General features: G+C 43.4%; 1 protein-coding gene across 1 annotated transcript; it reads left to right on the top strand.

The window, feature by feature from the left end:
• Positions 1–387: 387 nt before the first annotated feature.
• On the top strand, positions 388–24,225 carry SLC10A1 (solute carrier family 10 member 1). Its single transcript, XM_081508818.1, has 5 exons — positions 388–2,092; positions 14,172–14,382; positions 20,847–21,025; positions 22,078–22,274; positions 23,760–24,225. The coding sequence occupies exons 1-5, from the start codon at positions 1,737–1,739 to the stop codon at positions 23,927–23,929; spliced, it is 1,113 nt and encodes a 370-aa protein (XP_081364944.1). The 5' UTR covers positions 388–1,736; the 3' UTR covers positions 23,930–24,225.
• The last annotated feature ends 2,996 nt before the right edge of the window (positions 24,226–27,221 follow it).

The following is a 27,221-nucleotide window of genomic DNA, read 5'->3' as shown; positions in this document are numbered from 1 at the left end:
GTATGGACCGTAAGTTTCCTGAGGGCAGGAACATGGATTATATAGTTTTTAATGTTCCCACAGTGCCTAGCACTCAGTTGATGATCAGTGATTCTCCCCTAGCAATTTTGTTAGGGCCTCTTCTGACCAGCTTTAGAAACAGAAAGCAGCCTTTTTTGGGCCTACCCCGACTCTCCAGGCACATTCAATCCACACCCCACCCACCCCCGTAAGCATCTAAAAATTCCCACTTGTCCTGTCCTTTCCTTGAGGCCAGATCAACTCAAGCACCAGGAAATCATTAGTGCCAGAGACTCTCAGAGGGAAAAGGACCTCAAGTTCATGTCACTGAGGTCACAGTGTATAGCTCTGTGACCTGCAAAACTCCAGAGAGCAGTCTTCTTGAGCACAGCAGTACACAAGGTGTGCGGATCCTGTCTCTCAACCCTTATCTATGCAGGATTCAGGAGGCCCTGGGGCCATTAGTGGAGAGCTGGAATTTTGGGGTGGTTCCTCATACCAAGACAAAATCTGTCTCCATCCTCCCTACAGAGTGGTTCACATTCTGGTCCCTGTCCTATCCTCTGGAGTCTCTCACAGAAAGCCTTATCTCATGTTTCAGCAAAGATGAAGCCATGAGATCCCTCCCATTCAGGCCCCTTGGATTCCAGCCCAAACTAGAGGCAATTCTTTTGATGCTGCTCCTTGTCCCTCGCTAAAGATGCTTGACTTTCCAAGGCTGCGATGGGAGGAGAGAGACCTAGGACACGGCTCCCCCTCCCCCAACCAGCAGGTGTGCCTGCCTTCATCCAGAACCTGGTTCCTGGACAGGTGCAGAGCAAAAGTTGAGCAATCAGGAAATCAGAAAAAAAAAACTGCATTCCTGCATCCTTCTAGGCAATTCTCCCAAGCAGCAGGGCTCCTTGGGCTGTTGACTGAAATACATCTCCTCAGCCAGGGTTCCCTCAGAGCTACCCTTTGGGCAAAGTGCCCCCAGGCTTCCTGTGAGCCCCTGGGTCATCCCATCAGGCTCCTCCCTGGACGTAAGCCTGCTGGGGGGCATGTTCCTCCCCCCAGAACCCGTGTGGCCAGGTGTGGGGATAAGACAAGGGTTTCCCAGCCCGAGTGGGAAGGACACAGGCACCGCTCTTCTACGAGAAGGGTCGTGGACACATCTAGAAGCCAGCAATTCGCCTGCCCTGACTCTGTCCCACAACCCCCTTTCCAAGAAGGAAAGGTAAAACTCAACTCTTGTTACTTCCTTGGGTCTGGACAAGGGGAGGCACCTTCCCCTGAATGAGAAACTGTGGCCTCTGGGACTGAGCAGAGAATGAGAGAGGCTGGACCCAGATCGGTCCTCAGGACAGAATGCCTGTGGGTGTGCTCGGAGTGAGGGGAGGGGGTAGTGGGAGGACGCGGAGAAAAGATATAAGCCCTCTTGTCCCAGAAGCAGCCAGGAGAAGGTAAGAAGAGGTGTGAGTGGCACCCAGGAAGACAGAAGAGGGTGAGGAATTCAGGAGAACAGCCCTACAGAAGAGGCTCTGGGCACACTCTCTTTTGCGGCCAAAGCCAGAGAAAGAACAGCCAGTTGCATAATCCTTCTATTTGCTCAGATCTACGTTTTGCCCTGAAGCTCCCTGCCCTGGGAAGTGATTGAGGAAGGCACCCAGCAAGGACTGGGCAGGGCAGGGAGTCAGCAGACCAGCCAAGGGTGCGCGGCGTCTTCAGCCTTTCTTCCACCGCTGCCGTCCAGGAGGATGGAGGCCTTCAACGAGTCCTCCCCGTTCAACTTCTCCCTCCCGCACAACTTCGGCAAGCGGCCCACCGACCGGGCGCTGAGTGTCATCCTGGTGATCATGCTGTTAACCATCATGCTCTCGCTGGGCTGCACCATGGAGTTCAGCAAGATCAAGGCGCACTTCTGGAGGCCTAAGGGGCTAGCCGTCGCCCTGGTGGCGCAGTTTGGCATCATGCCCCTCACTGCCTTTGGACTGGGCAAGGTCTTCCAGCTGACCAACGTCGAGGCCCTGGCCATCCTGATCTGTGGCTGCTCGCCGGGGGGGAACCTCTCCAACATCTTCACCTTGGCCATAAAGGGGGACATGAACCTGAGGTAGGACTGGGGGTGAGGAGGGAGTGACCTGGGGGGATCGCAGTCAAGGCGAAGAGCCAGGAGGGGAGTGAATGGGGGCTGGGAGGCTGCTAGGGCAGGGGTGGCAGCCATTTATTGTCAAAAGCTTATACTGGGCTGGGGGCAGGAGCTGGGGTACATCTTGGTTTAGGCTCAAGCCAAAGGGGCTCAGCTGGTCCAGCAACATCCTGAAGAGACCCCCACCCCTACTCCCAGGGTTGTCTCAAATGGGGCGCAAAGATTGTCTTGAAGGAATACTATATTGATTTAAACCAAAGGGACCTCTGGTGAACTTTCACCCGTCTGCCAGGGTGGGCGGAATTCTGCTTCAAGGCCAGAGACACGAAAGTGAGTGCAGATTAGTTCCAAAGATCTCCAAGGAGATCAAGGTGGCTCAGAACCAAAGAGCACCTCCAGTTCCTGTGGAGCAGGAAGGAATTGCCAAAGATCCCTCCCAACTGTCTGTGCAAGTGGGCTGTCATCTCTGAACCTCCCCTCTCTACTCATCAGAGGCAAGAAACTTTCAACTCAAAGACACAGCCAGGTAGACCCTGGAGTCCCCCAGGTGGGGGTCCCAAGTCAGGACGAGCCTCAACTCAGCCAAAGTGGGAGGAGGCAACAGCAGCATCCCCACACCCAAACCATTACAGCAAAAGTCAGTGAGGGTGGAATCCTGCAAGGGGCGGCTGAATACCGACCGGTCCTTCCAAAGGGGTGGGACTCTGGTCTGGAATGCTTCCCAGGGCAAGGCTCCAAACCCTGTGCTTTCACCCAGATATCTTCAGTGCCCCGTGTGGCCGGAGGGTGACCGCCAGCCTCAGAGGTGTGGGCCTCCCTACACAGGGCATATGCCATCCATCTCTGCCGTGGGTGTTGTGGGATCAGGGACTCATGGCCAGCATAGCTTCCTGCTTTTCAGCTACTGTGGCAGCTTCTGCTGGCTGAAGAAAACTCAACCAGCACCAAAGCTCTGGCTCTTACTTAATTGTCCATCTCCAGCCTGTCTCTTATGGTTCAGTCCTCAGTGGAGAGGCTATTCCATGCCAGGCAGGGCAGTAAATTCAAGACAGTCCATCTGCTTGTGCCTGTCACTACCTTGCCCCTGACTGAACTGTACTAAGGAAACCAGCCAAGTAGGGAATCCTCTTCCTGGTGATGCCAAGTGATGCTGGAGCTGATTCTTAAACAAAAAAAATGATAGTGATCATGGGGGGTTACCTGGACCTGCCGCCTGAGAAGCTTTGGACTCTCCACCCATATAATTCAACCCTCACTGAGGTGTTGACGGAGAGAGAGCCTGGCTTGTACAGTCTCTCATGGGAACATGTCCAGTATTCAACCACCTCACTATGAGGAAGTTCTTCCCCTTATCTGATCCAGGTCCTTCCTGCTGCAAAACAAGCCCCTGACCTGATCTAGACAAGGCCCAATGCAGCCTCTGTGTCCTGTACAGAGAAACCTGAACCATATCTTAATTCTGATGTAGAAGGGTTGCAAGCATGCCTGGTAGCTCAGCTGGTAAAGAATCCACCTGCAATGCTGGAGACCTGGGTTCGATCCCTGGGTTGGGAAGATCTCCTGGAGGAGAGCAGGGCAACCCACTTCAGTATTCTTGCCTAGAGAATCCCCATGGACAAAGGAGCCTGGCAGGGTACTCAGGCCTTATGGCTCTGTAGCAGCAGAGCTGCATGGGCAGGTGGGGAGGTGGGAGGCAGTGTAAAGCATAGTAGGGGAGTCTCTAAGTGTGAGTGACCAGATGTCCCAGTCTCTTGAGCCAGTGGGTGCCAATAAAGTCCCTTTGGCAATGCCTGCTTTTCTGAGGCTCTAGGCCTCCACCGGTGGAGCCTCCAGTGACTTATGCTCTCTTGCTCAGGCTCCTGGTCTGGGCACCTGGGAACTGTCACTTCCACCTAGGCCCTTCAAGAGAAAATGCTTTGCAGGACAGCCACCTTCTGCCATAAAGCCCCTTCCCACAGACCAACCTCCCATGCACATGAAACCAGGCCTCTGACCCCACTTACCCTCCATCATCACAAGCTGCCAGAAACTTCAAATTCCAGATTGAGTTCTTCACTGGGACAACTTGTTACAGGTATTATAGTAATGATAACGGTGCTGATAGTAAAAGACAGCCTGGCAATGGGCCAAACACTCTACGTGGGATCCTCATACAGCTTCCATGAGGAGGTGCTGTAAGGAGCTCCATTCTAGAGATGAGGAAACTGAGCCTTAGAGAGGTTAATACATTTATCCGAGGTCTGGGGGCTCCAAACCCTGTGCTTTCACTCAAATATCTTCAGTGACCGGTGTGGCCAGAGGGTGACCGCCAGCCTCAGAGGCGTGGGCCTCCCTACAGGGCATATGCCATCCATCTCTGCCGTGGGTGTTGTGGGATCAGGGACTCATGGCCGGCATAGCTTCCTACTTTTCAGGAGAAGACGGAATCTCCCTTTGAAGGTGAAATCTCCAAATTTTTAATTGTTGGCAATGATTTCAAATTTTTTAAAACACTGTGCAAGCCAAACTGTACATGTCAGAGGCCCAGATGCCACCCAGAGGCTACAGGTTTGAGGCCTGTGTACAATACCATGTTATTCCCATCTGGACTAGAAAGGAATGTTGAGACCAATTCCACTTTACACATGAGAAAGCTGAAGTCCAGAGACTCGCCAGAGGATTCCCTGAGAATCCGTGGGCAAGCTGTGTCTGGAACCAGTCCCGGGGCCTGTCTTGCCTATCTTTCTGCCTCATGGCTGGAGTGAGGCTGAGGGAGACCCTCGTTGGGGGCAGTGGGGGAAGACACACTCCAGAAGACTGGGCGCCCCCCCGGGTGGACCTCCCAAGGCAGCCAGGCACAGCAGCTCTTTCCTCTAGGACGCCGAGAGTCATGTTCCAAGAAAGACAGTGAACCCACAGGCAAGAGAAAGTGCCCTCCCTGGGGAACAGAGGAGAGAGGGCCAGTGGGAACTGGGCCCCTTTGACGACCACCTATGCCACCCCTGAAGTTCACCTGCTCCCCCTCCCCACTCCTCATCCAGCCTACAGCTGATAGCAGAGCCAGTGGCTGTGGAGACAACCCAAGGATTCTCACAGCTCTCCCCAGCATGACAGACTAGGCAGGAGACAGAAGCTACGCGGGTTCCCCGAAGTCTCCCACTTCACCACAGAGATGACCAGTTCCCTCACAGCTCACTCAGCTTCTGCTGCCAGTGCCTCTATTAACAGGAGCTCAAAACCTGTCCCTCAAGCAGGGTATATACAGTTGCCCCAAAGCAGGCTGTGTGGAGTGCTTGGAGAACTTAAGTAGGAAGGTTTAAAAAAAAGAAAAAGAAATGTGCTCCATTCCCCGTGGTCCCTGGACCCCTAGACAAGGTTCAAGGCAGCCTCTGTGTCCGGCAGAGAGAAACCTGGACCATATCTTAATTCTAATATAGAAGGGCTGCCAGCTTCCCTGGTAGCTTAGCTGGTAAATAATCCGCCTGCAATCCAGATTCAATGTTACTATGCGACAGGTTCCAGTCTCAGAGCTACAACAGGACTGCCCTCCCAGCACTGCCCTTCAGGGTGAAAGGATCACAACCATCACAGATACCAGAAATTTAGGCCAAGAGCCCAGCCCTTGCATGTGTGGAGGAGGTATCGGGAGGTCTGGGAGCACGGCTCCCACACACACCCCAGTGCACAAGGCATACCAAGTCCCAGAGCAAATTCCAAAGCTCCCAACATGCCAAGCCAAAGTAAGCATGACTCCTGTTCAAGGTCATCAAAACAAGAACACAAGTTTTGTGTGTGGCCTTTCTCCTAGGCAGAGATCAATAGCTAGCGCTGTAGCCCACCGAATGCCCTTCCCAATCTCATTCCCCTCTCCCTACGCTCACAGGAGCACCTCTCAGGATTTGACTTTCAGCACTTCCACAAACCCTTTTATATTTTATATTATACTATTACTATGTATGTATATATCCATCAGCAAGATACACTCCTACATTTGTATGTTTTTAAACTTTATATGAACTGTATCATACTACCCATATCATTTGACAGCTTGCTTTTTTTGAGATAATAGGTATAAAAATAAAAGAGCTATTTTGTGCATTTGAACTGCAGTATAGTTTGTACCATGCTTCCCTGGTAGCTCAGTCAAGAATCTGTCTGCAGTGCAGGAGACCCAGGTTCGATTCCTGGTCAGGAAGATCCCCTGGAGAAGGAAATGGCAACCCACTCCAGTATTCTTGCCTGGAAAATCCTATGGACAAAGGAGCCTGGCAGGCTACAGTCCATGGGGTTGCAAGAGTCGGACACGACTTAGCGACTAAACCACAACCACCATAGTTTTCTTGCATTGTCCTGTTGTCAGACATTTATGTGTATTTCCTGGTTTCCTGTTTAAGCAAGTCTTGTGCCTGCTCCTCCTATGCTCTCATGTGAGAGCATACATGAACACAGGACTGCTGGGTCTTGAGGTTCACACGTCTTCATCTAACAACAACTATCCAGAGTAGTTGTTCCACCTCTCACTTCCCAGGGCAGTGTATGAAGATCCCTGTTTCTCCATGTCATCATCTGTATTCGGAATTGTCAGATTTTTCAATTTTGATATCTGATGAAAGTGAAATGTCATGGTAGGCTTCCCTGATATCTCAGTTGGTAAACAATCTGCCCGCATTGCGGCATATTCCTGGGTCAGGAAGATCCCCTGGAGAAGGGAAAGGCTACCCACTCTAGTATTGTGGCCTGGAGAATTCCATGGACAGTCCATGGGGTCGCAGAGTCAGACACGACTGAGCGACTTTCACTTTCACTTTCATGGGAGGTCTAGCACCTATTCAAATCTTGTTGGCCATTTGGGTGTCCTTTCTGAAAACAATGCCCTTTGCCTATCTTTCTATGGGATGGTGGTGCTTCCTTATTAATTGGTAGTCATTTGTTGTTTTCATCTGTTGCAATGGTCTACTCACAGTTTGGGGTTTATCCTTTCATTTTGATAATGATATAAAACAGTGCGTATCTTAATTTAACCAACTGTACTAATATTTTTCCTTGACATTTTATATTTTGGGGATTATTTAAGAAACACTTTTCTGCCTTCAAGGTCATAAATACATTCACCTATGTTTGAAAAGTTTTAAAGCTTTGCATCTCACATGAAGATCTTCAATTTATTGGTATGTATTATGTGATCTAATTTTATCTTTTCCATGTGAATAGAGAAAATTCCTAGGATCAGTGAATTTTTCTCCAGCAACTTGTAATGCCATCTCTTGCTGATCAGATGGGTTTATGTCTGGGATCTCTCTTCTATTCTATATGGCTGTTCTTGCACCAATATCACATTTTCTTAATTACAACTTTATGATAAATCTTGATAACTGAAAGTAGTTGCCCTACCTTGTTATTCTCGGAAATTATGTTAATTATTTTTGATCCTTTACTCATTCACTTGAATTTTGAGACTCTCAAGTCGACAAAAGTTATTTCTGAAAGTTTGGTTAAGTTTGCATTAAATTTATAGATAGATCAATACTAAATCTTCTCACCCACGAAACTGGTATAGGTTTCCTTTTATTTAATCATTTCATATTAGGAAGTTCTTCCACATAATTTCTTCCATAAAGGTCTTGCTCATCTTTAAGATTTATTTCTAAATATTTCATAGATTTTATGGATATTGTTGGTGGTAGCTTTTTTAAAAATTCATTCATTTACTAATAATTTTTTGTAGTACATTAGAACTCAATTTTTAATTGATTTTTTTATTGCTAATGTGTTCAGAATTTCATGGATTTTCTTACTAGTTATAATAAAAATTCACTTGAATTTCCTCTGTGGACAGTTCTATCATTGGCATATTCTAGTTTCTTCCTTTCCCATCCATATAGTTTTCCTATTTCTTGTTTTGCAATGCTAGCAAAGATCTATAGAGTATAATTTAAAGCAGGTGATATGATGAGAACAGGTATCCTTCCTTTATTTCTCTAATTTTTCACCATTAGGTTTTCTATTTCCTGTAGATTTTTTGACAGATAACCCTTTTCAGGTTAAGGGATTCCATTCTGTTGCTAGTGTGCTGATTTTTACCATGCATGAACACTTAATTTTGTTGAATGACACTTTTCTACATCTATGATACCATTTTTTTCTTTAATCCAATAATGCAGTGATACATATCAATAGATTGCATTAAGCCATTTTTATATTGCTGGGATAAACCCATTTTGTTCATTGTATTATTTTATAAAGGAATGGCTAGATTCACTAGGTAACATTTTATTTGTGACTTTTGCTTCTGTGTTCGTAAATGAGAATGGTCTCTAATTTTCCTTTCTCATAATGTGACTTTTTTACCTTTGGTTCTAAAATCACACTAATCATTTATAATTTGGGTCATGTTTCCCCTTTCTTTACTCTGTATAAGACTGAGACGATCTGTACTTTGAATGTTTAGCAGAACTCTACTGTAAAATCATATACATTTTGTGTGAGGTTTGGATAATAGGTTTCAAAGTGTTTATTAAATGTCTTTCGTGATTCTAAATTGATTCAGGTTTTCAACTTCATTTCAAGTTATTTTTGTAGATTATATTTCCCAGGAAATTGTCCATTCAGTCTGAATAGAAAGATGAAAATATGAGACTATCCTTGATTTCTTCTATGGCCCTCTAAAATCTCTATTGTATCAGGAATTATATTTCTTTTTGCATTCATGCTAACATCAATTTGTGCCCATTCTCCTTTTACTTGGCTAGTCTTGCCACAAGTATTTATATTATTGCACTTTGCAAAGAACCCACTCTTGGTGTAATTGATTCTCTCAATTAATTTATACAATTCTTTTTTTTTTTTTTAAGTAGAGTATAAACTGTTTATTCATAATTTATACAATTCTTAAAGCTCATTCTCTCACCTTTAATATTTTCTTTCTCTCATTGGGTTTACTTTCTCTTTCCAACTCTTGAATAAAATGCTTAGCTCATTAATTTTTAATCTTTCTTCTTTTCCCTTATAAACATTTCAAGCTATAAATTTTCCTCTAAGGGTGAATTTATCTGTCCTCTAGATTTTTAATATTATTTTTTAAGATATATTTCACACATCACAAAATTCACCTTTTTAAAGTGTGTAAGTCAGTAGTTTATAGTATATTCACGATGTACAACTATCACCACTGTCTAATTCCAGAACATTTTAATCATCCCCCAAAGAAACCTAGACGCATAGCAGTCACTCCCCATTCTCTCACTCCAGCCCCCAGCAACCACAAATCTATTTTCTGTCCCTATAGATTTCATGTAAATGGAATCATATAATACCTAGCCTTTTATGTTTTTGATTCCTTCACTTACCATGTTTTCAAGATTCATCTATGTGATAGTTGATATATAGTAGTACTTCATTGCTTTTTATGGCTGAAGAATATTCAATTACATGAATACACCACAATTTGCTTATCCATCAATATTTTATTCTCCACTTTTCAGCTATAACTAATGTTGCTATGAACACTTGTATGTACTTGTGTAAACATATGCTTTCAATCCTCATGGGTATATACCAAGAAGTAGAATTACTGGGACATATGATAACTTTATGTTTAACTTTTTTAGAGCTGTCAAACTTTTCCAGATCAGTTATACCATTTTACATGCCCATCAAAAACGTAAGCAGAGAAGGCAATGGCACCCCACTCCAGTACTCTTGCCTGGAAAATCCCATGGATGGAGGAGCCTGGTGGGCTGCAGTCCACGAGGTCGCGAAGAGTCAGACACAACTGAAGCAACTTAGCAGCAGCAGCAGCAAAAACATAAGAGGATTCCAGTTTCTCTACATTTTCACCAAGATTTATCCATCATTTTTATTGTTTAGCTCTACTAGTGGGTGTGAAGTGGTATGTCATTACCACTTTATCATTTCATTATCAGTTTTAATTTGTATTTCTTTCATGACTAATGGTGTTGAGCATCTTTCAATGTGCTTGTTGACCAGTTGTGTACTTTTTGAGAAATGCCTATCCAAGTCCTTTGCCCATTTTAAAATTGAGTTATTTGGAGTTTTTTAGTTGTTGAATTGTAAGAGTTCTCTATCTATTCTGGATATTGGACACTTACACGATTTGCAAATATTTTCTCCCATTATGTGGGAGACTTATTTTGAGTATCCTTTGAAGCAAAATGTTTTTTAAGTTCTGAAGTCAAAGTTATCTGTTTTTTCTTTGGTTACCTGTGCCTTAGGTAACATATCTAAGAAATCATTGCCTAATCCAAAGTCAGTTCAGTTGCTCAGTTGTGTCAAACTCTTTTTGACCCCATGGACTGCAGCACACCAGGCTTTCCCACCCATCACCAACTCCCGGAACTTGCTCAAACTCCTGTCCATCAAGTTGGTGATGCTATCCAACCATCTCATCCTCTGTCATCTCCCCATATTTAAAATACTATATTCTTCTATTCCTTTTTTCCAAATATTCCCAATACTTCTTGTCCATTATGATTTCATATTCAACCCACAAGAGAATTAGATGTTCTATTTTTCTATAGTCCTTTTGGAGTATTGATGACTGAGTAAACATTTCTGTTTCATCTCTCCTTTTTTCATAGGCTTAAAGTCTCAATTCTGGCCCCTCCGTTGGGTATTAAAACCTAAACATCAGATTACCAAGACTAACACCCTACCATCTACCCCTCCACATGCTGCAGCTTCAGCACAAGCCTACCTAATTACTCAACATTCCCTGGAAACCTCCCTCAGTTTCTTACAAGCTGGAGTATGTGCCTAAGTGTTTTAGGTGTTCATGAGTATGTTGGGGGGAGGTTCCCATTATTCAGTCCACAGTACCTTTTGAGGATCTCTCCTCAGCTTCTTACTCCTTGTAATACATCCACCAATCGTGTTCTTGATGGCTATATTCCCGACCCTTTGGACTAGGATGTAGTTGATGGTCATTTAATCATATTTGATCTCTATGAGGGGTCTTATCAAGCCCTCATCCACACCCTTCTCACTAGAATGGAAGCCACAGCATATATATATTGTAAAGTGAATATCTACAAATCCAAGAATGTTCCCTAGCAGCTGCCTCTCTCCGTTGGTCTTTCTGGAGGGCCTCTTCCTACACAGTGTTCTGGGATTAACAAGGATGAGATTCCAAATGCAGATGGCAATAGGACAGTTAGGATACAAATGAGAACTGGGAAGATACATTATTATTCAGGATCTTCCCACATCCCAACCCAGGAATCGAACCCACATCTCTTACATCTCCTTTATTGGCACGCAGGTTCTTTACCACTAGCGCCACCTGAGAAGCCCTCAAGTGTTGGGGACTAGAATATTATTCAAGATACAAAATAGGTCTGATGACCAGATCATCTTGTCACTTGACAGTGGGTAACTATTGCTGCCTTCTCTAATACTCCACTATTGTGCTCCTTCAATTAATCTGTTTTTTTTTCAGTCCTCTTAATCATATGGGCTTCCCTTGTGGCTCACCTGGTAAAGAACCCACCTGCAATGCGGGAGACCTGGGTTCGATCCTGGGCTGGGAAGATCCCCTGGAGAAGGGAAAGGCTACCCACTCCAGTATTCTGGCCTGGAGAATTCCAAGGACTGTAGAGTCCATGGGGTCACAAAGTCAGATATGACTGACTTTCACACTTAATCATAGCCTCTGTTTACTGCTTTTTCTTTGTTTTTTGGTTTTTGCCTGACCATCCCTCCCATGCCACCCACTCTCAAAGACCAAGTGCTCTATCATTGTGTGTACATTCAAACTCCCTGAAAGAAAATGTTCTTGATGTGCTTCATCTTGGTTATTTTAGTTAGACAGAACCACTATGTCCAGCCATGCCCTAGGCTCTAAAGGCAGGCACTTAGCTACTGTAGGTCGAGTGTTATTCTACAATCCAATGGGCTTTAGTCAGTGATGGGATCATACAGCTTTTTTTCAGAATGGGCTGTACATATATGCAAGTATAGAGTTCTATTACAGAGGAGATCAAAATGGCTCCTTCCACAGCAAAGTGTACAGGGACCTGGGTTCAAATTCTCCCTCAGCCTTCCTATCTTTGTGATCCTAGGCAAGTCACAACCCTTCAAGCCCCTAGCTTCCTCCTCATCAGTAAAAAGGAGATAGTATGCTTACCTCCTAAAACTACTGGGAAGAGGAAATAAAGCAATGTATGTAAGGTTCTTCACGCCATGCCTGGCACATAGCAGGCACTCCACAAATAGTACAGGCATACCTTGGAGATACTGCAAGTTCATTTCCCGACCACTACCATAAAGCAGAATATCACAATGTGAGTCATGTGGATTTTTTGGTTTCCTGGTGCATATACACGTTACGTTTAAACTATACTGTGACCTATTAAAGGTGAAATAGCATTGTGTCTAAAAAAATTTACTTATCTTAATTTAAAAATACTTTCTGCGAAAAAGTGCTAACCATCATCTGAGCCTTCAGCAAGCTGTAATGTTTTTGCCAGCAGAGGGTCTTGCCTCAATGTTGACAGGGTGGTGGTTGCTGAAGGTGAGAGTGGCTGTGGCAATTTCTTAAATTAAGACAATGAAGTTTGCTCCATTGATCGACTCTTCCTTCTCTTTCTTCATGAATGATTTTGCTGTTTGATAGCATTTTATCCACAGTAGGACTTCTATCAAAATAGAAGTCAATCTTTTCAAACCTTGCCACTGCTTTATTAACCAAGATTACATAAAATTCTAAATGCTCTGTTGTCATTCCAATAATCTTCACAGTATCTTCACAAGTTGTAGATTCCATCCCAAGAAACCACTTCGCTCATCCATAAGAAGCAACTCCTTATGCATTCAAGTTTTATCATGAGATTGCAGCAATTCAGTCACATCCTCAGGCTCCACTTCTAGTTCTCTTGCTATTTTCACCACAGTCATATCTGTAGTTGCTTCCTCCACTAATGTCTTGAACTGCTCAAAGTCATCCACAAGGGTTGAAATTAACTTCTTTTAAACTCCTGTAACATTGATATTTTGACCTCTTTCCAGGAATCATGAATGGCCATCTAGACTAGTGAATCCTTTCCTGAAGATTTTCTGTTAACTTTGCACAGATCCATCACAGGAGTTATTATCTATGGCAGCTGTAAATGCATCTTCTTCTGATAGAACACTGTTCCATCTGCACTGAAAATCTGTTTAGCATGGCCACCTTCACTGATGATCTTAGGGAGAACCTCTGGATAACTTGCAGCTGCTACGTGAGAACGTGCCGCTTCACCTTGCACTTCCACATACACGCATATGGCAAGAAACATGCATATGTTTCTTCTGCAGATTCCTCACTTCTCTCAGCCTTCCTAGAACTGAAGAGAGTTCAGGCCTTGCTCTGGATCAAGCTTTGGCTTAAGGGACTGCTTGTGGCTGGTTTGATCGTCTCTTTAGATCACTACAACTTTCTCCATAAGGCTGTTTTGCTTCTCGTTTGTGCGTTCACTAGGGTAGCACTTATAATTTTCTTCAAGAACTTTTCCCTTGCACTTACAAGTTGGCTGTTTGGTGCAAGAGGCCTGGCCTTCAGCCTGCCTGGGATTTCCACAGGGTTTCCTAAGAGTAAACATTTCTACCTTTTAACTTAAAAACATAAGACATCTGACTCTACCTTTCACTTGAACACTTGAGATCAGTGGGGTTAGTAATTGGCCTAATTTCAGTATTGTATCTCAAGGAATAGGGAGGCTTGAGGAGAGAAAAGAGGGAGCGGAGCAGTCAAAACACACACAACATTTATATCCTTTAAGTTCGCCATCTTACATGAGCATGACTCGCAGTGCCCCTAAACAATTACAATAGTAATATCAAAAATCACTGTAACAAATACAGTGAAAAAGCTTGAAATACTGCAAGACTTACTAAACCATGACGAGACACGAAGTGAGCAAATGCTGTTGGAAAAACAGCACCAAGACTTGCTTGATGCAGGATTGCCACAAATGCTCACTTTGTAAAAACACAACTGTGAACTGCAATAAAATGAGGTATGCCTGAATTAATGAGCTCGCTCTGCATTTTTCCTATGTCTCCCTCTCAGCATCGTGATGACCACCTGCTCCACCTTCTGTGCCCTGGGCATGATGCCCCTCCTCCTGTACCTTTACTCCAGGGGCATCTATGATGGGTCCCTGAAGGACAAGGTGCCCTATGGCGGCATCATGATATCACTGGTCCTGATTCTCATCCCTTGCACCATAGGCATCATCCTCAAATCCAAACGGCCACAATACGTACGCTATGTCACCAAGGTAAGAACCTGGGCGTCTGGGCAGGGAGTGAGAATCAGAGTGAATGGCTTGAGCTGAGTCATTTGGACTTTTTGTGTGTCAGTTTCTTTCCTTGCTTAAAAAAAAAAAAGTCTGCTACTGATACAACCTACTTCATGTGATTGTAATGTGTATCAGACTATTTTTGAAGAGTTAGGAAAAAAAGGAAAACATAACATATAACATACAATCATTTTGATAATAAAATTAAGCTTTTATCATGTACCTACTAGATGTTAAGTTTTATGTTCCTCTCTGAGGATTCACTGTCCTCAAGAGTTTACTCGCAGAAAATCAATAACACATGAGTACAAGACCCAACGTGTACAGTCTGGCACTGGCAGAATGCAAGGAGGTAAGGTTAGTAAGGGCCAGGTAGTCAAGAAAGGCTTCTCTGGAGGATGGAAGGAGGGGTGGTCTTGAGCCAGACCATGAAGAAAGGGTCAGATTTGGGTAAGCCTAAGGAAATGCCTGAATAGAGGAGTTCAGAGGGAGACCAAGGGCAAACATGGCTAACTAGATGAGAAGCTGGAGGGGAAGAGACCAGGAGAAGAGCTGGTAGGCACACTCACAGCACTTCAGGATGGGATAGGAGGAAAGTGGAGAGTTGGTCCCAAAGGGTGTGGGGGAGTGCTATGAGGGCATCATGCCATTGTCTCGCCTTTGGAAAAACCAGACTCCCTCTGACAACTCTTATGACCTTAGAGCTCAGTCCCCATCAGTCTCTCCTCTGGCTCACTGCTCATCCCTGGGATCCAAGCGTCAACCTGGTCCTCAGGATAAACTCTGCCTCCTGAAGGCCTGTTTTTGTTCAGGCCCCTGGGTCTATGCCTTTGAGCTGGTCTACAGGGTATACTACTTGGAAGCGCAATGCCTGGCAGCAGCTTTAGGCCTGGAACAATGAGGTTTGGTCAGGTTTTCAGGGTCTTTCAATTTTCACAGTAACATTGTCAAAGGTAGATTTTTGCCCTTGCCCTGGTGCAGTCCTAATACCATGGCTACAGTTCCCCTCCCGACCTGTTGGAAGATGTGAAGTCTCCTGCCAAATGGCTGATCATCCCACTCTGCTCTGGACAGCATCTTCTGTTTTTACCCTTGCTCCTCAGTAATCTCCTTTTATTCATCATATCCTCTATCACCACAGCCTCCTCCTCACTCTCATTTCTAGAATGACACCATATTAATTCTTCCCAATAAACATTGGTACCGGTTTACATCTCTCCGCTTTTGTTTTTTAGTAAGTAGAGTTAAGTAAACAGGACTGTACTTCCTGTTTCAGCCAACACCTGTCTTTCCTCCCCTTCCTAGCCATGCTCCCAGGAGACACCCATTGCCCCCACGTACCTTCCACTCCCACCACATTGCCCCCAGGGCTGTTCTCCAGTGAGCAGCCCTCATCAGTCTGTACTCCTTGGTCTCCCACCCGCTCACATCTTGATGACCACCTGCTCCACTTTTTTCACCAAATCCAACAGACATGTCTCAACTCTTCTTTTAGCAGCTTTTGGTATGGCTGACCACTGCCTCCATCTCGGAAATCTCTCCTCAAATTCAGTGACAGGGCACTTGCTTTCCTACCACCTCTCTGGCATTTCTTTTCAAACTCCCTTGTGAGTTCCTTTGGCAAAGGTTACTTCTCTGCATTTAGCCCAAGCTTTCCGCTTTTCTTACCTAAGCCCGGACCTTCCCACCATGAGATCTGGCCCATCTCCACAGCCATCTAGAAGCTGATGACCAACAGTACAGTATCTTCAGCTCTCACATCTCTCCTGACTCCAAAATCCATGTATTAACTACCAAATCTTTCTACTGAATATGCCTCACGCACTTAAAACTCAGTATGTTTTAAATTTAAACCATTTCCTCAAGCTTGCTCTTCCCCTCCTCCCTGTGTGATCATCTCAATGAATGGCATTTAATGTGCCCAACTGCCTGAGCCAGAAACCAGAAAGCCATTCTCCACGCCGTCTCTCCCTCCCCACCCACACTAATCACCGATTGCCAGTTCTACCTTCTTTTGCTTGAGTCCATGTCTCTGCATCCCTGTGTCCACCATCTTCACTCAGGCTACTCTCCTCTCTCACTAATACTCAGTCTTCTAACCTGGTTCCCTAATTTTAACCTGTCTGGAAAAAACAAACTGTCATATCACTCTACTGCTTAAAGCACCTCATTGGTTCCTTATTCTCCCCCAGGAGTCATGAGGCTCCTCAGCCCTTTCTTCATTTGGTCTCAACCAACCTTTCCAGTATCAGCTCTTTTCTTTGCACATCCCCTTTCCTCTCTCCAAAATCCCACCTCCCTCACCACCACCTTTCACTGGACACATCTTTCAAGTCTCAACACAATCAGCACCTCCTCTAGGAAGTTGTTCTTAACCCACAAGCTTGGACAGAATGTGTGTCCTATTTGCTCCCTTATCACCCAACATCCTTGTAGCATTTATCGTACTGTATTATAAATACCATTCATTTTTATTCCCCACCCACCTGCAAGGAGCAAGATCCTAAGGCTGTGTCTTAACACTGAATTCTCAACACTCACATCTAATGCCTGAGAATAAACAAAGGGAAAAAGGACAAATCTTGTCTCTCCTACACATCAGTAGAAAAACAAAAAACCAGAAACATGAACCTATCATCTCACTTACTGAAGAGCTTGTGAAATGTAGGAACAAAAGAAAAAAAATATATCACAGAAGATAAATATGTGAAATGACCCCTGGTATCACTTAAAGCAACTCTGCCCTCCTCCACTTTATAGGTGAAACCAGAAACTAGAACCCCAAAAGCAACTGATATAAGAACACGTCTCCTGACCTAAGTATTTTTCTGAGAATGACAAATACTGTAAGATACCGCATATATGTGGAATCTAAAATATGACATGAATAAACTTAACTGAAACAGAAACAGACTCACAGACATAGAGAACAGACTTGTGGTTGCCAAGAGGGAGAGAGGTAGTAGAGAAGGGATGGAATGGAATGGGGGTTTGGGATTAGTAAATTATTATATATAGAATGGATGGACAAGGGCCTACTGTATAGCACAGTGAGCTATATTCAATATCCCATGATAAAACGTAAAAGAATATGAAATATATCTGAGTCACTTTGCTGTACAGAAGTTAACACAACATTGTAAATCAAGTACACTTCAATTTTTTTAAAAAAGTGTTCTGAGGATGGAAAAAAGAATCTCAGATCATCAAGCTAGAGAGGGCTTCAAGATGAAATAGTCTCCTGCCTTATCCCCATTTTATATATAGAATAACTGAGGCTCAGGGAATGTCTCTCATTCCTGTTTTGTTACACATCCATGACTCAATTCTACAGCAAATGACCCCAGAGGACATTAAAAGGGCTGAGATACACTTAGACTGGAAAGACAGGAGCCAGTAACAAAGAATCACATAAAATGTAAGTGTATCTTGGGACCTGCACAGCTCCGTTTATCAATTGGTCCCAAACAGTGTACCATTCCTGTGAGGTTGCAGAGAAAAATAAGTGGCCAAGATGTAAAGGTTGAAATTTTCTTGCTTTTATGTTTCTTTGAGGACTATGCTCACCCTTAATCTCCCCATTTCATAATGTAGTGAGGTACAAGCTAGAACAACTGTCCCAGCTTCTTTGCATACCAAACACTCCTAGAGACTTTCAAATCAAAATTACCCAACTTCTGATAACTGGCTCTGACAGAACGTATCTGGTTCAAACTCGGCTCAACCAGTTGCATTCCTTAGTGAGAGGTCACATTTAGACACACCAAGATACAATTTTAAGGATGTCCTATTTGGGCTTCCCTGGTATCTCAGATGGTAAAGCATCTGTCTGCAATGTGGGAGACCCAGGTCTGATCCCTAGGTCTGGAAGATCCCCCGAAGAAGGAACTGGCAACCCACTCCAGTATTCTTGCCTAGAAAATTCCATGAATGGAGGAGCATGGCAGGCTACAGGGGGTCACAAAGAGTCGGACACGACTGAGCAACTAACACGTGCACCATTTGGAAAGGCGATTCAAGTAATACTGTAACTCAACCATGCAGGAGTTTATCCAAGCCTATGTGGTTAGAAAGTTGGTGAACCTGAGCATGACACAGTCCAGGAGCCACTCTTAGCATAAGCCACTCACCACTCTCATTATCGTTAAGAATCCCACCCTGACATTGACTCAACCACTCTACCTATGCTTTCCCCATACCTGCTGCTCCAGATGCAAGACCTGACTCTCCTTTGTCTCAGTTTATGCCACCTTGTGACTTCTGCAGCCCATGCGGCTCCATGTCAAAATTTTCACACTTGTCTCTGCTCTTGCCTCCCCCTCTCTGTAACTTTACAAACTCCCTAAGTGGGAGGAAGGATTTCCTCGTTGGGTCACTCACCAACCAGGTCACCTACATGCGAAGAGTTAGGCCAGGTTATCTCCTGGATCACTGGCAAGCTGAGCTTGCTGTCTATGAATGGAAAGACACTCATCACAGCTTTAGTCAGCAATGACAGGGCAATGCAGGTGATAGAAAACATGGTGACCTATGAAAAAACTACTGTGGCCTCTCTCCTTAGCAAGAGGTCATAGACATGAGATCTGAGAGTGACAAGAAACTTTGGGATGTTAAACTCCTCTCCTTTCCCTACAAACTACAACTCAGTCAGTGGTTCTAAGATGCCAGGTGCTGTGCTGTCAACCTCACTCAAAAGACCGAAGGACTCCCCAGTTTACACATCTTGAGCAGGGCTAAGCCAGTTTTCACACCTGGGTCACACCAGTGTCTGTGCTCACCACCACTCTACAGGCCCTAAGAATGGGAGAATGAGAATGAGGGCTTGAGATTAATACCCACGCAGAGAAAGAGGGCTTCTGGATTCACGGACAATCCTTGTAGCCCCATCTTCCTACATTCTTCATTACACTCTTCAGAACAAAATCTGGACATCAGGTAGATGACAAACCCAAGAGGCAAAAATCCAAATGGAGAAATTAACTCAAAACCCAAGGGTGAACTAGGCAGTTAATCAGTTAATTTTTGTTATTCACTCAGTCGTGTTCGACTTCTTGCAACCCCACGGACTGCGGCAATCCAGGCTTCCCCGTCAGTTACATCAGTTAAGTCTCTCAAAATTTGAAGCACATCGTTACCGGTGAGATTCCTTCCTATTCTGGGACAGGACCACCAACAGTATAGGTATTGTTTTATATATCATTATCAGTTGCAACATGGTTTAGAAACACAGGCTGAACTGCGTAGATGCAATTAGAGCAATATAAATAAATGTTTGTCACTAGGACAACACTGTGAATGTAATTAATGCCACTGAATCATATACTCAAAAATGGTTAAAATGGCAACTTTTGTGTTCTACATATTTTACCACATTTTTTTAAAAAATTGCATTAGGAAATACAAAACACAAGTGAAATGAGCTGGAAATGGAACCATAACATAACCATTACAGAACACAGTTAAGTTCAAGCAAAGTTTGCCACACACACTTTTACTGAGAAGACGGGGCTTCCCTGGTGGCTCAATGGTAAAGAATCCGCCTGCCAGTGCAAGAGATGAGGGTTCGATCCCTGGATCAGGAAGATCGCCTGGAGGAAATGGCAACCCACTCCAGTATTCCTGCCTGGGAAATCCCATGGACAGAGGAGCCTGGTGGTTACAGTCCATGTGGTTGCCAAGAGTCGGACACAAGTTAGTGACTAAACACCACAACTCAGAAGATGAGAGGGACAGAGGCTTAAATTTATGCGTGTATCTCATCAGTTTAATGTCACTCTCTAAAATGCAGACATGTATGCATACTTTGAAACCTTGAAATCTTGTTAGCAGGGAAAATTCTTAACATTCTAATTTCATGGTAAATTGCCTTTTTAAAATTCCAAGTGGTATGTAAGATCCAACTATAAAATCATACATTTTAAAATAAACAAAAACATACCATTGTTCCTGATGACAGTAGCTTTCATAGCTCTTACCTGAGGTAGGGTGGACCTTCATTGTTTCTAAAGATGCCATTATTACCTGAGCTATTTGAAACTCCTTTTAGGAACTTTCTTATCATCCCAATTAGCATCCAAAATATTGTTGGGATGTGTAAAGAGAACTTTCATTTACAATATCCATTTTGCCAGAGGGCTGAACAATCTCATCCTTCAGAGTCACAGCACTTCACTGAAAACCTGCTACCCAGAGATGTCTATCAGAAACTATGTTTGGCTGAGTTTTCAGTAACATGGTAATCAGATCTATGACCTCCAGGAAGCTGCCCAGCTACAGACAAGAAATCCAAGATGATGATAAAAGTCTTGTATATTCCCTTCCACTCCAAATGTTTATTAAAATATTTTCCACCTTCGGTATCCACCAGTGCTTCCCTAGCCCTCTGTGCTCCTCCGTATCCCCACACCCTTCTAACTGCCTTTTCTTCTTGTCCTTATTCGCAGGGAGGGATCATCCTCCTACTTTTGTGCAGTGTGGCTGTTGTAGTGCTCTCTGCCCTCAACGTGGGCAAGAGCATCTTGTTTGTCATGACACCACACTTGCTGGCCACCTCCTCCCTGATGCCTTTCATCGGCTTCCTGCTAGGCTACCTTCTCTCTGCTCTTTTCTGCCTCAACGGACGGTAGGTATTATTGTTTTAGGTCCCACTGTGCCACGCCTCTCAGGAAAAAGATAAGATCCACAATCTGGGGAAGATAATTTTTAAGCAATATATTCAAATGCAAAAACGGAACAAGGAAATTTGGACTGAGGAACAGTGAGGAGGGAAGGTACCGGATGAATAACACAGAGAAACAAAATCCAAAGGTATCTAATCACACAAAGAGGAACAGTTCATGGCGAAGTGCTCCCTAGATTCCATCACCTGCCCAACTCCCTGGTAGCAAACAGCAGTAGAGTAACTCCATGTCTTCATGACAAGCCTTGATGAGGAAAAGGATCCCTTCTCCTTTGCCTCCTTTTCTGTCTAGGTTTTAGTTCTAACACACCACCTTGGGATGGCAACTTTATAATAAATGTGCGGAGACAATGCTCACAATTTTTTAGCATTGAACTATTTTAATCCCTAACTGCAATTCAGTGAATAAAATGTTGTATTAAATACAACAGTACATTCTTTAGCCCATAGCCCATAAAATGTAAAGCAAAACAAGAGAATGTGTTCTAAAGGCAGATAATGGAACCAAACTTTCAGTTGTGTTTTGAAGACATCCAAGCCAGAAATCGGACCACAGGACAAGGTTCCCAGACATTTAGACAATCTTCTACTTTATGCTGAAATCCTAATTGTCCTACATGTAACCCAACTTATGCCAATGAATGATACTGGCTCATACCTTTTCTCCCTGTAGCCCGACATTTTCTCCGAAATTCATTTTGGTAATTTCACAAGTGACAAACTGTAGATTTCTAAGCTAATCAAAAATTCCCTCATTAAAAACTCCCCAACATGGACCTACTAGTCACCATCTTCCACAAATTTGGATTGGTGATCTGAGAGATGGGTCAATTTGACTCCTCAGAACTCTGTGCACTCCACATGGCTCAGTTCCATCTTTCTGTATTGGACGGTCAGTCTCTCTTAGGAAGTATTAGGGAGAAAGACGAGCAAGTGAAGTTGCACCCTTATGTCCCCATCTCTGAAGGCATTTGGTTGTTTTTTCATCAACACAGATGCAAACGCACTGTCAGCATGGAGACTGGATGCCAAAATATTCAACTCTGCTCCACCATCCTCAATGTGACCTTCCCCCCTGAAGTCATCGGACCACTTTTCTTCTTTCCTCTCCTGTATATGATTTTCCAGGCTGGAGAAGGGCTTCTCCTTGTTGCCATCTTTAGGTGCTATGAGAAATTCAAGCCTTCCAGTGGTAAGTACTGAATCATTCCCCTTTGAGCTCTGCTCTCACTTGGGACATGACTTTGCCAGCAACTGTCTCTGGCAAGAACCTTTCAAGAGGGGCTGTAACCCATAAAGTTCATTAGGAATCAGCACCAATGTGCAGGAAGGAATTTCAAAGAACAAACTACCCATAATAAGTGCATCTCATTTTTGCTGGGAGAGTAAGCTGTGGACTTCACCTCATGGAACAGAGGTGATTTGGGTTGCTTTAACTGGGGAGACCATGCAGGATTTAGGATGAATCAGACAGAACTGTCTTAAGCATTACATGGCTGTGAGATCAGTAAGATTCTGTGTTAAGACTGACTCCTTTCCTCAAAATGAACACCAAACATATCTTTTTTTCAAACCCAGAAAACTCAATCTCATTTGGTAACATATTTCAGTATTTTGTAACTCTAAACATTAGTATATTCATCTTAACCACTCATTCTTCAACTGACTCAACTTCCCATCAACTTGATGTCTTGAAGACCCAGAAACTGATTCACACCGTAGGAGCAAGATACAACTTACTCTGGTGGAATTTATCTTATAGTAGCAAATGAAGACTTACAGTAATTTAAAAGATGTGATCTTTGTTATCAAGCAGCCCAAAAGAAACCAATCAAGTTATTTATTGATCATTATTTATGAACCATTTTTACTAAGCTCTGCTTGAAAACTACAGAGCTGTGTGGATAAGTATGCAGTCTGATACTTCTCCAAGAGCAACTCGAGGTATTTGTTACCATTCAAGATTCCACCCTCTTAACAAAAAAATTCCAGATCCCCAGGCTTGCAGTTTTAGTACCAGAAAGGGCTGAAATGCCAAGAGGCCATATTCTACAGCCTCTGGCTCTAGAAATCAATGTACGCAGGAAAATCCTTGTGAGAAAACTAAGTGAAAATTACTTATCTCATATACTGTCTGGGCCCAAGTAGTATTCAAGTTTAAGGATCTGTCAGTTTTTGTGCTCTGGACCCTTGTACCCTTCTAGAAAGACGGGAAAAGTGAACCCTAAGCATATCTCCTCGCTACCACCATGGAGGCAGAAGTAAACCCAACACCACAACAGGGGTATGGAAACACCTCTGGGAAGACTTCCCACTTACAGCACCTTGCTCCCTGCCCCCACTGGCTCCCAGAATGCAAGTCAACCATTGCTTACATGAACTCAACTCCCCAACTGTACTGCTTGTACTAAGATGATAGAGATGGAGTGAACAGTCAGTGCTCTTCATTAGACCTTAGCGCTCTTTATTAGACCTTTTGTTACTAGTACTATCATTAGAGTTGTTGAGGGGAAACCTAATTTTTCCTCAGTTTGACTAAGTCACGGGGAAAGAGGTGGTCAAGAGAGAAAAAAACACAGCACTTCCTAAGGGTAAGTTGATATTATCCCCCAGACGGAACAAGTTTTTTAATCACTCTTTTGTTCTTCCTAACCCATGACCGTTTTCAACTTTACAGATAACACAAAAATGACCTACAAAGTTGATGCAACTGAAGAAACCATCCCAACAGCTCTGGGAAATGGCATCTACAAAGGGGAGGAGTGTGGTGTTGGATTTACTTCAGCCTTCTCCGAAGACCTGGATTCTGGTCAGAAGGCAACTGAGCAACTCAACGTGGCAAACTGAACAGAGAGCAGAAAGAGGAATCACCTGTGGTGTTCTTAGTCTTTCTCCAGCATTTTCAGCATAAACTATCAGAATCACTAAGCCTTGCGTGGAGAACAAAGTGGGAGTCTACCCCACAGGCCTACCTATCCTCAGCTCAGGACTTGATACCTGTTTAAAAAATTAAAGACTTATTCAAGGACAGCCCTACGAAGGCAGGCACCAAAACTGCCTTTGCATCCCTAGAACAGTGCCTAACAAGCAAAAAACGCAATTTCTGAGCTAGTCAATAAATGGGCTTTCACCCTAAAATCGAATATCCAAATTCCATTCCCAGTTTTGTGACCCAAAAAGGAAATGAGATGCTCAGAGTACTGTAGGATTAGTAGACTTCAGAAGTCATTTCTAACCTTTACATTTACAAAAATCTAGATCCCATTCTTTCCCTTTTGACATCACTGGCACCAGAGCTACTGAGAACATGACACCAACTGGCTAAGACAAACTCACAACCATATTGAAATGAAAAGACACTTTGGAGAACACAATTCTGGAAGAGTAAAGAAGAAAAGCAAGGAGAAGAAGAATACCAAGAGAATAGTTTCACTAATCTAATAATCTACCCCATCAGTTCATTAGTTTTCACATTATGTTCAAATTTAAAACTGTGAGTAAACTATTGCCAAAATTAGTGATTGCTAACTTCAAAGTAACTGCAATTCTTAAATTTCCAATTTTTCCCCAATGAAATTTAGACATTTTCCATACTGCTCATAGGCAAACACACACACACACACACACACACACACACAGGCACATTAAGTCAAAGATTAACAAATAAAAACACTTGCAAACAGCTGACCATACCTAGGTTCCTTGTGAATTTCACTTCCCTTAATGTGATTAAGTACAATTGAAACCAAGACAAGTAAACTTCTTGGCATCCATCTGGCAAATTTCCAGAACTACCACTACTCTCAAGGTAACACCAACTTGGGTCACTAACCACCTCTTAAAAATGTTAATTTATTTTTTTAAAAATTGTAAAGATATCTGCCACCTATCAACCTTACATTTTACCTACATTTACTTATTTCAAATTGTTTTCTCTCGTATCTAGCTGACATCATCTACTAGGAGACCTGGTTAGGTAGAACAATTAAGTTCAGTTTTTTGAGTAAAGTATGGCTGACCTTGAGATATATTACACTCAAATTTCCCTTAGAGGACCCAAGCTGAACCCTGAATAGCCAATCTCCATGTTGCCGAAAATTCAAGTATAATTTACAGTCAACTCTCCGTATCTGAGATTCCACATCAACTGATTCAACCAACCATGGACTGTGTAATACAGCAACAGGTATTTATTGAAAGTCTGTATATAAGCAGACCCATGCAGATCAAACCTGCATTGTTCATGGGCCAGCTATACAGAAAAGTAATTACAGGGACTTCCCTGGTGATCCAGTGGTTAGTAGGACTTCACGCTTCCACTGCAGGGGGGCAGGGGTTCAATCCCTGTCCAAGAATAAAGATTCTTATGCCTCACCACACAGCAAAAAAAAAAAAAAAGTTACACAACACGATACAAAACCTGCAATTGGACACAACTAAGCAACTTAACTGTAAAATCGGGTCCTAAAACTTTGCTTAGGATTACACCCACAACTCATTACATCTGATGTTCTGTATCTGGGAATTCAGCCAACTTATCAATTCAAAATAACTTGGTCATCTCTGCCATTAGTTTAAAGCGCTTTATCCTGCACTATTCCAGTGGTAAGCCACTGATACTATGTATTTAACTATAGAGGGGAAAAGTTACTGGTAAAACATCAAAGTACATACAGCATGCCCTTCCGAGTTACCATATCTAAAAAGCCCAAGGGGGAAAGTAATCACACCTCTCCATTTGACACTCAGCAACCTCTGGCTGAACTGTACACCCTTCAGATACACTATAAAGAAAAAAAACCTAGGTTTCCCACTGAGGTAACCAGAAAATGCCCCACATTCAAGTGAATCAACAAGTATGCCACACAAACTCTCCCAAGAATTGTGATCAACTTCACAATTTTATGGCCTAAGTTCTATAGTCTTGAACACAGGAAAGCTTTCATACCAAGAACTCTCAAATGCACTCCCTGCTAATTGAGATTCCCTCCATCAAATGCCACACTCTGGGGAAGCCCAGTCTGTTCCTAGTGCTGCCAATTCTGCTTTCCTCAAAACCCCTGAAAGGCTAGGGCAGGTAAGTGTGGTTTTGGGGTTCTGGAACTGAACTTCCAGCGTTCTAATATCAGTCTACCATTTTACTTGTTCTAGGCCCTGACTCTCCTCCTGGAAAATTGTGTATTAAAGAATAAAATTATACATACATATATATAAATGCTTCTATACAAATACATGTAATAATTAAGTCATTTAGGATTCAGTGACATTACATACACAAAGAACAGAGCTACGTGTTACTCAGTTATTTTAACAAGTATTTATGTTGACTAGCATTCAATCAAAAGAGTCTGAGATATTCCTAGAAGAAACAATGAAACTAATTTCCCACAGATACAGGACTCTAACATTTAATAGTGGTGGATGTAAAACCTTAAGCAGTTTCACTACCAACTGTTTTCCCTTCAACAGATTGTTACACCCATGTCTCAGGACTATTAAGAAAATGCATGTGAAAGCCTCTTAAAGCATTTACATGCAGTTATTTTTAAGTTTTATGGAATGATCTCGGACCATCAAAATCGTTTCACAACCTTTAAGTTAGGCATGAAATATGAACTTTTACAATCTGCTTCCCAAACTGTCCCTCTCTTGGCTATGGAACCCTAAGTAACCTGATGCCAAAATCAGGTAGGGTCACACACAAGGGAAACCGTCATAAAAAAACTAAGTCATCATTTGCTTTCAATACTTCACACTTCACCCATCTTTTGATTAGACTGGAAATGTCAAAGGTACTAATTGAGAAAAAAAAAAGGCTCACCATACTTCACTAAAGGGCTTCTCAGGTGGCACTAGCAGTAAAGAATCCACATGACAATGCAGAAGACGTAAGAGATGTGTGGGCTGGATTCTTAGGTCAAGAAGATTCCCCTGAAGGAGGGCATGGCAACCCACTCCAGTATTCCCATGGCGAGGAGACTGGCAGGCTACAGTCCATGGAGTCTCAAAGAGTTGAACATGACTAGGACACACACACCCACCTCACTGCTACAGCATTCCCGATGAGGGATTTTAAATGCATCAAAAGCGCATGGGGAAGAAATAGATAGCCATACTTCCTTCAGACAAACACACAAAA

This window comes from Giraffa tippelskirchi, chromosome 7 (genome assembly GCF_054371585.1).
Source record: "Giraffa tippelskirchi isolate mGirTip1 chromosome 7, T2T-mGirTip1v1.2.pri, whole genome shotgun sequence".
Classification (NCBI taxonomy): Eukaryota; Metazoa; Chordata; class Mammalia; order Artiodactyla; family Giraffidae; genus Giraffa; species Giraffa tippelskirchi.
Note: the sequence above shows the minus strand (reverse complement) of the source record. Positions and strands in the feature narration are given on the sequence as shown.